The 14,546-nt window shown below is 41.4% G+C and overlaps 1 protein-coding gene across 2 annotated transcripts in view; it reads right to left on the reverse strand.

The window, feature by feature from the left end:
• The window catches only part of ppfia2 (PTPRF interacting protein alpha 2), a 140,510-nt gene extending 131,451 nt beyond the window's left edge, over positions 1-9,059 (reverse strand). For both annotated transcript variants that reach the window (XM_062443392.1, XM_062443393.1), the window contains exon 1: positions 8,811-9,059. In XM_062443392.1, the coding sequence (XP_062299376.1) occupies positions 8,811-9,059 (249 nt within the window). The remainder of the gene's footprint in view (positions 1-8,810) is intronic.
• Positions 9,060-14,546: the final 5,487 nt, after the last annotated feature.

Raw genomic sequence — 14,546 nt, forward strand, 5'->3', positions numbered from 1 at the left:
AAAACATTCCACCATATTTTCCCCAACAAATAACATGATACAGTTAATCTGAACCCATCAAAGGGTAAAAAAGTGTGAATCTCAAATTTTTTAGAACAAAGCTAATTCTGTAAACCATCAAATAGTTGATCACGAACAACTGAACATGCATGAACTTTGAAGCAAAACAATTTTACCCACAAAACTTCAAAAATGACTTCTAATTCAGTTCTCATTTCACCTCTCTGGGTTACAATGCCTGATTAAATTTTGATGGACTTTTATTGAAGCTATCAGTGGTGTGTGTTAAAAATAGCATTATTTCAAAAAGCGGTCATAAACTGACAATAACCAGCAAAATTATACCCCAACATGAGATGTACATATGCTGCTTTGAAGAGCAGGGATTACATGTTGAGCACAGATGAGGCATTTAGCAGAAGTGAGTGTAATGATTGTAATCACAATGTTTGTGGATTTGTGACGCAAAAGGATCCTCTAGAGAGCTGCTGCACAGTTCATCACAGCACATTATACAGTAGTTTAGGAGCTGTGATGCAGCAAAGTAAGGAGGACATCATGGGATCGGCTCTCTTAAGAGTCCTTGAACAAGATTCTCAGCTGGCGCTGAGAGCCAGTGACATCATGCTCTATTTCTGTCTTTCAAGGGAAGCATTCAAAAGCTAAAAGGTATCCATTAATGGGGACCAGCTGCATGGTTAAAAACACCAGTTCGTACCAGGGATCTGTTCTGAGGAGTCAAGTGCAGCTGCCAAACCTTTCCAGAAACATTAATCTGCCTATATTTGCTGCTCAGTATTAGAGTTTTGGTTAAATAATCACATCTTAGCCTGATGTTAAAGAAAAAAAACAGCTGATTCAAGTGTTTCAGTGAAGAGCAACTGGTAAAAAACAGAGATATCCATCCATGGTGGAGCCAAAATAAACAGATATATTGGCTTATGGAGGGAAGATTACATTTCCAGGTCGGCACTGCGAGAAGCACTAACTATTGGTCATAACCTCATTTCACTCTGCTCACTTAAGTGGTTCTCGAGGGACCAGTTCTCTATTCGGTTAAAGCCAGCAAGCAGCATGAATATGTGTGTGTAAGTGTGTATTTGAGAGTGTGTTCCCAAGGATTGGACTATGCATGCATGTGTGTGTGTGTGTGTGTGTGTGTGTGTGTGTGTGTGTGTGTGTGTGTGTGTGTGTGTGTGTGTGTGTGTGTGTGTGTGTGTGTGCATGAGGAGTAAGATATGAGAATTTTTCTGTATTTCTTGCCTGAGGGTCTGAGTCATGCCCAAGTTCTTCCCACCGTGATGCAAACTCTAATACAACACCCCCCCTTCCTCCCCTTCCTCCTCCTCCTCCTCCCCCTTCTTCTCCCCTTCTATCCAAGCCACACAAATGAATGCTTTCACAAGCAGAGATGGCATCAAAGTGTTCGTAGGGAGTCTGCCCACGCATTGTCATTTCCGAGACACAAATAATTCATCGCTAAATGTTTTGGGGGGGTTTGAAAGAAGAAAAAAAACAAAAAACACCTGGAGATTCTGCAAAGTGTCTTGCTGCTTACTTAGAGGTGGAAAAGGGACACTAAGTTATATCACCACAGGAAAGGTGCGTGATAGAATAGCAATATATATTTGATGTCCCAAAAATAGACTTGGTGCAGACCCTGATGCTGAAACTATCACAGGCCATCACTAAATAAATGGTATCCGACTAGAGAAAGTACCATACATGTCAGAAATCTGTATATTATTTCTAATTCTGACCTCTTAACATCATATAAACTTTTTTTTTCCAACTTAAAAATATATCCAGAGTAAGAAATATCTTGTCTCAGGCTATTTTGTCATTTAATTTGGAGGATCTGTTGACCTGCACATTACTCATTAATGCATCACATACTGTCCACTTGCTAGCTATGTTTTCACTGGTGGCTGGTTTTGTTTGACTCTTTTATGTGACTAATCATCTTTGTTGATATAATTTTTTTTAGTGACAAAAGAACGTGTCATCAGTTACCACAATACACTCAGCATCTCAGTTTGAACTAAAACTGAACTCTTAGGTGACGTACAAAAAAACGTGGGAACATTTTTTTTTTAATCCATTCGAACCTGTTTTGTAGTGTCATATTTGTTTAAGTTCATAATTTCTTCAGAGCCTCAAGAGGTTACTACACAGGTTTCTTCCAGACAAAAAAAAAAGTCACCTGATGAACTTCAGTAAACCAAAGCTGAAAAAAATCTAAAAGCAGCTTGTCTGCGGTTATTCTGGGAGCAGAGTGAACTTTCAATGAATCTTTCTGAGCGCATAAAGAAGTTGAAGGTGTGTAGCAACACAGAATGTTTATGTTTGGTTTTACATCTGCCTAAACTCAACTGCCACAATTTAAATTCTTAGTGTGATCTTTAAATACACTGACTGGATGAGGCAATAATCCTAAACGTTGCATGCAAGCAGCTGCTGTCTCCTTGTTCCTGCAACTTCCTGACTTTACAGCACTCTGGCGTCCTACTGTGCTGTTCATTAGAGAGATAATTACATCTGCAGGAGATCTTTCTGCACTGTCTTGTCACCTTGGTGTGTCTGATCAGAACCCCTACCTCATCCCTTCCTCTGTTTCTCCTGCCTACCCACTGTCAGACAACGGTCAACCAGCATCCAGTGCTTGGCGTTGGCACTAGCAGTGATGATTCATCCGGAGGAGGGCAAGATCTGTCTCCCTAATCAGACCCTAACCTTTCAAGGGTATTGATCAAGCATCTCTGTCAGAGCCATTACAGATACTCGATGCATACAGTGTCTGCCAAGGGCCCATCCCTTATTCTGTCAATCTGGAGAAGATTAAAGGGAGAGAAGAATTAAGGGAAGAGAGGAAAAACAAGGCTTTGGTGGTAAATTGAGCAGAAAAACGAGAAAGGATTTGGTTTGCAAATCAACGCTTGCAAGACAGGAAAATTGGATAATAGGCTTCCACTGTCTATCATGGTGTGAGTAAGAATATACCAGTCAAAGACAGTTTTGGACTTAAATTAGTGAATTCTCGACTAGTCTACAAGCATATGCTATACATGATATACTCTGACATTGAGAAGGCTGTAAAGAGGCATCATCACTGGTAGCATAACTCTATACAAGTCTTTGCATTTTCCTCCTCTCCGCCTGCCGCACATCAACCGCACATCTAGCCTGCAGGCGGCGTGAACTGGGGCACAAACAATAACAGTAATCATAGAAAATCATGTGCTGCTCTGGCGGAGGAGACCAGCTGACTGGATGACTGCTGGAGCCCAGAAGGCCTTCAGTACAAGCAACAGAGAGACAGGGAGGGGGTGGAGGGTGAAAGACAGTGAAGAGAAGAAAAAGAAAAAAAAGCAGAGAGCAAAGACGAGAAGGATTCACCTCTCATCCCCTCTCCTCGACTAGCTTAGTCATCTTCGTTTCCACACTCTGCCCTTGTCATGGAGCTTCACCATCTCCCATTTCCTCCTCCCTGTCTCTCACTGCCATGCCACCCTCTCTCCTCGTTCATCATTCACCCCCACGAAGGTCCACAGAGTGGTACATTCCATGACTACAAACATTCATTTGGTGATATTGGCTGAAGCTTTAAGAGGGATGGGAGGACATGGCCGCATGCCTTTTTGCCAGACTCCTTGACAAATGGCCATGTCATGTATGATTAATAAACAGTGGAGTAAGGGCGGGTGGGTCATTCTTAAAGCAGGGTGCTAATAGAGGTTACATTTGGAAAAAATCACTACAACTCTAATAACTAATCTTTAAAATAAAACCGTTATGAATGTGTGAAACAAAGCTAGTTCCCGAGCTCAATCCCCCTCTCATATAAAGGATGTTGGACAGACACGGTTTTAATTGCTGAAGCCAGTATGACGGTCATGAATGAGCAAACCTCAGATCAATGGCCGCTCCGTACGGTAATCTAGTGCAGTCTTAGCTTTCATTACAACATCGGTGTGTGTGAGTGATCAATTGGCTGGTATCTCATTACAGTCCGGCTGGGCGGAGAGAACATTCACATCAACGTCTGGGGGATCTGAGACCGTGCTGTGGGGCCTGAATGTCCAATAGGTGAGATTTACACATCCACAGTGACTGACACATTAAATTATGATTCAATACTATTCCATTCAATACTAGTTACTACAAGGAACTTTTGACTGGATATGAAACCATGCAGCCTTACATGTAACCTTGGTATATTAACGGTAATAAAACAACGTTTACTTTGCTTCACCATTGTCATATTATAATTATTAATCTTACACAGCCACAATCAGATCAAGAGTTCTAAGACACCAGGAAATGCACTTTATTCTGAGAAACAATACCACTTCTGTCCACAGGGGCCGCCAAAATCAACACAAAATGAATATAACTTGTAGTAACTTTAAATCTCATTTCAGTCAATCATATAGAGAGCTGTGACTTTTCTGCTTTATTCAAAAGCTAGGCATGTCAGATGTCTCATGGTCATTTTCCTGTGTAATTGGAAGTCAAAAATGGTACCCTACTTCACATTTCCATCTTGCTGGAGCCTCAACAATAATTAATTTATGCAATTTATTTCCTTCTCCGACATGTTAAGTTCAGGTGGGCTTCTGGAGAGCCCTACTTGCTCAAGAATGCCCACTGACCACCCATGATTAAAAATGTCATGATAATAGTGGAGGGGGGGTTTTAAATCACAGTGAACTCATAGTGGATAGTTTTCATGCTGATACTATTTGCCAGGTAAAGTGACTCTTGCGTTTCACCCACTTATGTTAAATTCAACAAGTAAAATCATTTCTCTCTCCAGAGCATCTCCACCAAACATCTGTATAACTAAATCTCATAATATTAATGAAATACCACAGCATGTTGCCAATGAGCGGAAGATGCTGCAGAGAACATCAGGAGCAGCCTTCATGAGACCATGTTTGGCAACAGTAAACAAACAGCATGGGGAGAAGGCTCCCGCAGCCCCTCAGGGCCCTGTGAGTACAGTAACGCACAGCTGAGTGCTCCGGAGAACGCTGCCTGTCTGCCAGCTTGCCTGCCTGTGTCACGATACAGGGAGCGTTGCAGGAGGGGGAGGAGGGTCACATGTGTGTGATGCTGCACGCTTTGGGTTGTCTACACGCTCTACATGTCTTCCCCCGTCTCTTTCTCTGAAATGCACCGAGTACTAGTGCGGAATCTCTCTGCTTTTACAGCGCCTCCAGATTGACTGTAGCAGAGGAAATACGCCAAATAATGCAAGACACGGAAAAACACCAGGCTTCCGGATGACAGTGAAGCCCCTCATTTCCCAGATAGGCTTATAGTTAAAGGCAAGAGCACATTGCTTACCCTGTGCAATGAAATGCATCAGCAGCAGAGATGTAGTTGAGGATGAATCCATTGCTTTATATGCTGAGCAAAGTTTACCCACCTGTCTACATTTATGGATCCTCATTTTTTTTCATTTGTTATATATATTGCTGGATGTTTGACTGCAGACAATCAGACTGGTGGTCATATTTACTCACCTTTTTATTCTGAATTACATAATATGGATTCATACATGCTTGGTGCTGTAGTCCCACTTTAAGAGCCACCCTTTATTTTATCACGATGCTGATGTCTAAGATGCAAGGAGATTGAGGAGACTCCAAAAGCAAGCCAAGCACCAATGGCCATAAACCTGCACTTTCATGTTAATAACAATTCCATTTTTTTAATTCAATTTTATTTATATAGCACCAAATCACAACAAGAGTTATCTCAAGGCACTTTTCACATATAGACCGTACTCTTTAATTCAATTTAAAGAGACCAAACATTCCGACATGAGCAAGCACTTGGCAACAGCAGTAAAGAAAAAACTCCTCTTTAACGGGAAGAAAACTCAAGCTGAACTGGGCTCTAGGTGGGCGGCCATCTGCCTTGACTGGTTGGGGTGAGAGAGAAAGAAGAAAAGTAGGAACAGTAAAGCCTAGGCCTACTTGAAGTGAATATTTGATACTCAAAAGATAGATGTTGGTGGACTATTCCTTTAAAGACATGTCATGCAGTGATGGGCGTATGACACATATACAGCTACTGGTTGCCTCTGCCATTCTTCTGTTCTGTAACAAAATGGCCTGATGAGATGTAGAAAAGGAAGACAAGGGACAGCGGGTGAAGATGAAGACAGGCAAATCAGGGAAGGGACGGGGGGCACTGTTGGGTTGTTATGCATGTAAGAAGGGGTATGCGGTGTTGCCCGGAAGCGTCGAGCGGGGACGGCGAGTGTCACTCCGATCAGCCGAAAGTGTCATGACGAGTAGCGTAGCTGTGACCTCTGATGGAGAGAGGGGAAAAACAGAGGGGAAGAGGCAGACACAAGGCGCACAAAGCGCAACACAACAGAAAAGGCAGTGACAGCAGAATCAGAGAGAGAAAGAGAGAGAAGGAAGAAAAATAAGGAGGGAAGTTTGTGGTGGGCCAACGCCTAATCCTGCCAGCGCTCCGGGCTTCAGGAACAGAGGAGTGATATCAGTAAAGACACATTCACAGCCTGCCTATCGCCTAAATGAGGCCACTTCTGTCTTTAAAAAAGAAGCTCTGCTGTTTCTCTTCTCATTCACCACCTCCTCTGCAATCACACACACAGAGTGGAGAAAGACCTGGAAGCTATCTATTGCCCTCTTTAAGGATCCCACTACATGATTATCTGAGCATTGTTCCACACTGCTGGTCCTCTAACACTGCTGCAAAATTACATCTGTATTAAGAAGTCTTATAAAAAGGAAGTGTCAGATGCAGTGAAGTCATTACAGCCTAATCAAGAAAAATATATTCAGGGCACACCAGCACAAAGGTGATGGCTGACTGTGAAAAAAGCTCATTCTTATTGTCCAAAAACGGGCAAGTTTCATAAGAGCATGACTCTTATCTGCCGCACATTAAGGCACAACAGGGCCACCTCTCTCTCTAGCTAAATGGCTCTGTGTAATTACCAAGGTGTAACAAAACCTTTTCAGAAACCATTAGAGTAATGTTGATATCATACAGACCAATAAGGCGATTAATCAAGGGAATCGTTTATGCCAGGATGTCGAGGATCCTGATCACCAGAGTGACATCTGTTTGCCAGGAAGAGCACTGGAGCAGTGTGTCAGCTCTGTCATTACGCAATGACAACCAATACATCACCACAGAGCTTTACTGTCGGTGGACATCAGTGAAATTGTCTGATAATGGAAATGTTATTTCACTTTGGCAGCCCTGGATGCTTCCTCTGGAAATTAAGTGGTGGGAATGTTTAGACAGGAGAGGAAGATAGACTTGGATTTGTTATTCTTGCAATACTGGGGGATATGTGGAAATGGTTAGGGTTTCAAATATGAGACAAGACAGGTAGAAATGATGTCTTTTTTTTGTACAGTTTTATTCGGTGTGTGGCATTTCTGGGTACCGAGAACAGAAATCTATAAGCAGCATTCTGTAGTGCTTAAGTTTTTCTCTTTTTTGTCTGCTGTGTAACTTCTAAGGAGGATAAAAGCCCTGTGGCTAAAATGTGAGCCGGAGACCAAATAACCCAGGGTTCAAACCTACAGTCTGAGCAGAATATGAGAGGAAGGAAGACTCTTGTAAAGGCATATTTTTAACATCTCAACACACAGACGTCAAAATGAGGAGGTGTAAGTGGGTTAATTCAAATTATTCTAAAGGCCACGGGGCCAGAAAAAAAAAAAGCAGATATTGAAATGGTTTTCTGTCTGGATTAATTCAAAATAGGAAGTATCATTTAACACTTCAAACCCCTTTAAGCCTTAATGTGAGATCACACCAAAGCTAATACAGACACAGTGTGTGCAGCGCCTGTGTCTCTGAAACCATGCGGATTACTGTGCTATCGGCGGGCACCGCCTGCGAACAAAGTCCTCTCTCTCCACCAGCAAACCTCCAGAGTCTTCTGGAAAGCAAGTGGGGAGAGCGTGTGACTAGAATTACTGACACACTTTCAGAAAGTGATAATCTCCGCTTACTGTAGGAATTATTACGTAACACTTTTCTTTTTCCAACATTTTGCTGAAAGAATGAACAAACCAGTCCAAAATTTGAACTATTGTGTTTCACGGCAAGCAATAACAACCTTGTGTCATACAAGCAACATGGCTGAATACACACTAAACGTCTAATTATGCTTGGCATTTTAAGGATGGTCAAAGACATTTTAAGTGGTCAAACACACAGGTATTGCATATAACAAAAGCGAGAGTATGCTTTATCCAGACACTGTACACAGAAACTTCCACATGCAAATGGTAATTAGACCCCACTTCTGAAAATGTTTAAAGAAGGAATAAAATTAAGTCACATTTTTAAAACTCCCCTTCACAACAAAATATATTACATGTCTTCATTTGGACTTGAGTTTGTGAGAATCACTGAGTTGAAAAATGTTCTTACTGGAAAACAAAGTGTTTGCGCCATGTTCATTTTAGCCTAATCAAGAGATGTACTGTAAGGTAAATTAAAAGTTAATTACGCAAAATTTCAATGAGGAATAGTGCTAAGGAAGAGCACAGTACTTACTGCTCATATGCTAATTTTTTAAAACATTCAAATAGGAATAAATGCAACTTAAAACAATGCAAATCCAATCCGTATGCAACAATACACTAAAGCAAAGAGTTCAGATGTGATATGGGTAAAATACACATTTTCTCATATCAACTTTAGCCAAACTTTTAAGGAAAAGGTTCTTTAGGCAGTAAAAACTGATCAATGCCAAAACCAATTTAAAAATTTAAAAATCAAAATGTGACATTTCTGTGGCTTACCTGTGGCAGGGCAGAGCTGAGCTGGCGCTGCAGTGAGTCACGGTCATAGATGACGTCCTGCAGGTGCTGCTGGGACAGTCCGAGGCTTTCCTGGGTCTCCCTCAGCGTGTCCAGCAGTCGGTCCCTCTCGTCCAGCATGTTGACCATCAGCTGCTCAAAGTGGGAGTCCGGGTCCGAGGAGCTGCTCTGAGAGCCGCGCTGGCTCAGCGCTGTGTCCTCGCTGATGGTGGGCATCACCTCGCACATCATCTTGGCTCTACGAGGGAGGAGGGAGATAAGAGATTAGATGGAGTCTCTCTGTTAGACGAAGTGTGGTGTAACCAGTCAGACGTGGTGCCTTTGGATTACAAAATGTAGAGGTGTGTCCCCCAGAAATACTGGCAAAAATGGTACAAATCACAGTCTGCAAGGTACAGTCTGAAATATTTCTTTAAAAACCCATTTTTCCTTTACTTGCGCTGTATCAACTCAATTTCTAAACTGTTCATTTTCCTATATCAATAAGATTACCTGTTATTTTCTTAGATAAATCCTGAAAAAAATGCTTACATTAGAAACATGAAGCATGAACTTGAAACGATAAGCTTATGCTAATTTTTTTGGATCGTTTCCTCCTTTCTATTTTTCTGTTGACCCTTTGGAAAAAAACAGGTTCAGTATGTTAGCCTCAATCTAAAAAAACAAATCAAGTCAAATTTGATGTGTACATAGGCAGACAGTTTTGTTATATTCAGCAACAAATGGCAGCACATGACAGATTCAATCAATGTACTTGGTGTATATGTCATACCTGAAGCAAATGACACAAATGAAGAAGGACAGATATCCAGTCAATTGCAAGGTGAATAAAGATACCAAATTTAGATTTTTTTTTTTTTTTTAAGGACTTTCTAATACAAATCACAAAATAAGGGTCTTGCATTGTCTGTGTTTCCGATTTATACCGAAGCAACATTAACAGCATGGATCAAAATTCCTTGATTGGATTGGGGCTTAAAGTCAGAATTGGGATTACATTCATGGCAAAGATCTTTACATAAAGAGTAAAAAAAAAATGTGTGTCCATGCCAGTGTCTACTACATGTGCCTTTGTGTAAATCTCCACTCACTACTGTTTGCATGGCTGTGTGTAAGTGACTGGGCCTGACACAGTTGGAGCCCAGCTCAGTGTCACCCCGGCGTTTCAAAGCTGCAGAGACGTCTTGGGAGGCTGGGCGTTCTGTCCTAGATTTCACGCTTGTGGTGTTTAATGGGCCAGCCCAGATCATATTGCATAATACACCATATCTATGCTATAGTGGATATGTAAAGCCATATTCCAACTTCCCTGAGGGGCTTAAGGTCTTCAGGAGTCGTCCTAACCAATGGGATGGATAATGGGCTAAAACAGAGTTTGCGTCATTGCATGTCAGAAAAAGCAATAAGCCCAAAAGAAGCTATTGGGTGTGAAGATTTAAACAGGTAAGGTATATAGAAAGCACAACGGAAAGAGGCTTTGCTTTCTTACCTCAATGATAAAGGTTACTATTAATTAAAATAAGTGGAGACGTCAGGTCTTTTTAGCCTAGCTTAGCACAATGTAGGCGGGAAACCGTTAAAGTTATCTTATCAAAAGACAAAAAAAAACTTTCAACTACTCAAAAACAGTCCTATTTACTTATATTACCAAGCAAATCGCATACTAATACTGCTAAGAAGCACCTAATTTTGTTCAACATTACAAAAATGTGCAAAGCTAGCACAATAACAGCGGACAGCACTTCTGACAGACATTGGGCTCAGCTGTTTGGCCCAGTAACTAACGAGCTGCGGGTTAAGCAAAACAGCGTCTCGGTTTTCAATTCCCATACATTTAAATATAAGATGCAATGTGTGAATATGATGGTTTTTAAGTTGTTGAAAAGCACAGAGCTAGCTAGTAGACTAAGCTATTCCCAGTCTAGCTAGAAAAACTACATCCTGGACTTACCTCCTCTCTAAAGATAAATAAGATAAAGATAAAGTTAGATCAAATTGATGTAAATCTTCTCATCTGACTCCCAGTAGAGCATAAATATATTCTTCTAATGTTCGAATACAGCTGGAGTCACAAAAATAGCATAAAGAAGGACAGCCATGAATATGTTTTTATACTCCTCCACAAACTTTTTAAAATATGCCAGTCAGTTTCTCGATCTACAAAGCAATGATGATTCATTCAAAACCCCCAACAGGCCTTTTTCATAAAAGTCATTTTGACATGTCGCAGAAGGAAAAACAGGTGTAAATAATACAATTAAACTGGCTGGCTTCCTTTTAGTTGCTTCAGTTTGAGGGTCCTGCCTCACTGTCACACTTACAGAGAAATTAATATGACAGCATGTACTCTGAAGTTTTAATGATCACTTAGAATGAACAGTAGACATCCAGTGTGTTGACTCAGGCCACGTTTACTCAGTGAGATGTTAGTATCCCGATGCCCAGACTCTGTTCCCTCTGGTTGGGTTATAATGGCAGGTCTGTGTCTCAGCATGTTCTGGCAAGAGGCTGGGGTCTCCCATATCTACTCCAGGCACCCAGCCAGACTCCCACCAGTTCACCATTCAGCCACCATCCGCTGCCGTTTAGACCTGAGAGACCGAGCCGGTGTGCTGCTTGGCTGGACACTCCGCACATGCCAGGCTTCGCTTAGAGAGAAGGCCAGCAGATAGACCTGGACTTCAGTAATACATTATAAGTAGAAGGTAGTAATTTATTCCTGACTTGTACATGTAAATTGTGTATAAAGAGGAAGGTGTAGGCAGCATAAAAATCCATACATCCACATCTGGCATCAGGGAGTTAATAATCAAACTTTAGGCTTAGTATTGATGCTGACTGTAGAGGTTTGTGTTTCTTGTAACAATCAGCTCAGATAATCTTTGAATATAAATTAATAATAAAATCAGTGACTTCTACATGTTTGATACCAGAAATGTTATCGATGCTGTCAGTATAGGATTCCACATATTTCGCCTGTTCTGCAGGGTGCAAAATGGCAACTGCATACAAGAGGCAAAATGGAGGCATTGGCGGTTCTTGTTTCCCGGATTCTTAGGGGTTACTGCTGAAATCTGACCTTTATCGTTAATCTTTCACATCACTCACAACTTCTCAGTGATCGCGCTCCACCGTGGGCGCCATGATGCGCAGGCGGGGAAATGCACACCAGGCACATTAATAGTGTTTTATTTGTCCTTTAAGCTGTGCGGAAACAAAGCATATTGAGGATGTTTTTCTGCTTGGTGGCACATACAATTCCCTTTTGTCCTGTTCCTGCACGTTATGCTTTGATCTCACTGTGACTGCCCCTTAAATCATCTCTGCTGTCTATGAAAAATCAATAGACGCAGAGGCAAAGTGCACTGACTGATCTGTGTTCTTGTCCTCGCTTAGACATATAAAGCAGCATTCCTAAAAAACTGAGAGCAAACCCTATGACTCATTCAAATATTTATCTGCTTAATTGTTCAAAAGACATCAGCCCTGTTAGCGAAATATATCTTGAAGCAAGATGCTGTGATGGACACCCACTATTTCCCCCAAAATTCAACTCCTCTGCTGCTTAATATTTGCCAACAAGTCATCAGTGTCTCTCTTGTGTGCAGCAGGGAGGCAGAAATGATGACAGGTAAGATTTAGTCTGACTCCTTTGGATAGATAAGCAGTAGTAATCACCCTCAGTGGGCAGTGTGAAGAACGTGGGCTCTTATTGCCATCAGTTGGGATGCAGATGTTGTCTAGATTGCGCTCGCTGGCTGGTTACAATACTACTTCCTCACTGCTGAATAGCCAATTTGATCCCCATTAAAATGGCTATTTGCGCTACAGATATTCATAGAGCCTGAAACAAAATGACTATTGATAGAGTGTTATTCTATGAACATTTCCTCTGCACCGCAACATCACGGCACATTATGATAATGTACACTAGGAAATATGCCCTCAAAATCCACTAGCGTGTCAGAGTTTGGTTTAGCATAAATGCATGTCCTACAGTAAATAGGTAAGATTGTATCTGTCATATTAGTCAAGGGGAAAAACTTGTAGCAATAGACTAAGAATGTTGTATAAACAAGATGAAGTTTAAGTGAGTTTAGCGCAGCTGGTTAAAGATGCTAAATGTGGGGCTGAAATTGTGCAGGAATCACAGGAGGAAGGAACAGGAACACACTCAATTGAACACATTGTGTTGCCATGGATGCACTAAGAAACACATGCAGACAGGCAAGGATCATTGGGCTTTTCTCTTCATGCCATATGCCAATCAATGAATTATTCACGAAAGAGGGGGGTGAGGTTTTCTTCCCAATCAGTGCAACAAATCCAGAGGCCCTTTTTTTTTTCTACCTAGCATCCTCATCCAACCTCAGACACCTGGCACCAGACTCACGTCTAGCTGGCAGCACAAACTAGCTGAGCAAACATGCAAAGAACAGAAAGGCAGAGAAGAGTCAAAGTTATCGAGACCAAATCATAAACAGATCTTATCTATCACGGCAAAACTTTAAATACCAATGTAGTTTTGCATTGTCTTTTTATTGGAAATTCCAAGACTCATTTGGTTAAAACAAACGGGCAAAAAAAACATTGGCATTGGACGTAAAAGCAAGCTGAAGGTAATCCAGGATTTAGCAGAATGGCCCAATAACAACATTCATGTCTGGCGATAAGGTCGACCGCTCCCATGTCCTCCTCAGGTCATCCCATTTTCTGCTTGGCCAAAATGTAATTGTAGAAACTGATTTTGTTTGTATATGACTTCTGAATCTAGACTATATTTATTTAGCTCAGGGCAGCATCTGCAAAGACGTAATACATCTAAGATGATTATCTACATATTGAAAATAAGTGAGACCCAAAAAACAAGTGGAAAGATGATAAAATGAGCAAGGCCCTGAAGTTTCCCTGAGTAAAACTAAAGCAGGCAGAGAACAATCTATATGGGACAGATGTAAATATTGCCACTTATGTCGAGCCACTCCACTTTGGCGAGAATAAATCAGCAAGCCGCGGTTCATTTCCTGAATGTCTTCTGTTAATCTCATTAATGGGAATAATTGTGTGAGTAGATAAGGAGCGGCACACAAAACAGCAGTATGTTTCTAAGCAGTATGGCCATGCGAGGCAAATTCAGCACTATTCACCACCTGGGAGACATCAAAAGACGTGCCGTGCGAGTGTGTGCAGAACAGGGAGAGGACTGAACACGACACTGTGGCTTTGGAGATAAGCTGTACCACTGCACGCTTGTCAAGCTGAATTTGGACCCAAAATTGCTAATGTGTTTTTTTAAATAGTTGTTTAAAGCTTTGTCATAATGAAGTATGGAATTCACAACTCATTAGGCAAGAAGAGGGTCATTTAGAAATGAGTATAAGTAGGTCCAAAAAAAGCCCATTAAAGACCTAATCTTTTATCAAATCCGAGGTCAACTTTTTCAAACATTTGAAACACATTATTGGTTTCATTCAAGCTCATTTCCTCAAAACATGAATGGTGATTGTGAGACCACATTGTTTTGATGATAATGCAATTCACTTACATCAGTGCCACAAACAGGAGGCTGATTACACACGTTACTTTGCGGCCGCCGGGGGAGCTGACTGATGGGAAATTGCACTTTTAAATAATGTCTGCGTTTGATTTCTTGGCGTGCAGCTGAGCGCAAAGTGCACCCGCAGACTGCATTGATGATCTTAAAGGGTAATGGAAAAC

Source organism: Scomber scombrus, chromosome 22 (genome assembly GCF_963691925.1).
Source record: "Scomber scombrus chromosome 22, fScoSco1.1, whole genome shotgun sequence".
Taxonomy (NCBI): Eukaryota; Metazoa; Chordata; class Actinopteri; order Scombriformes; family Scombridae; genus Scomber; species Scomber scombrus.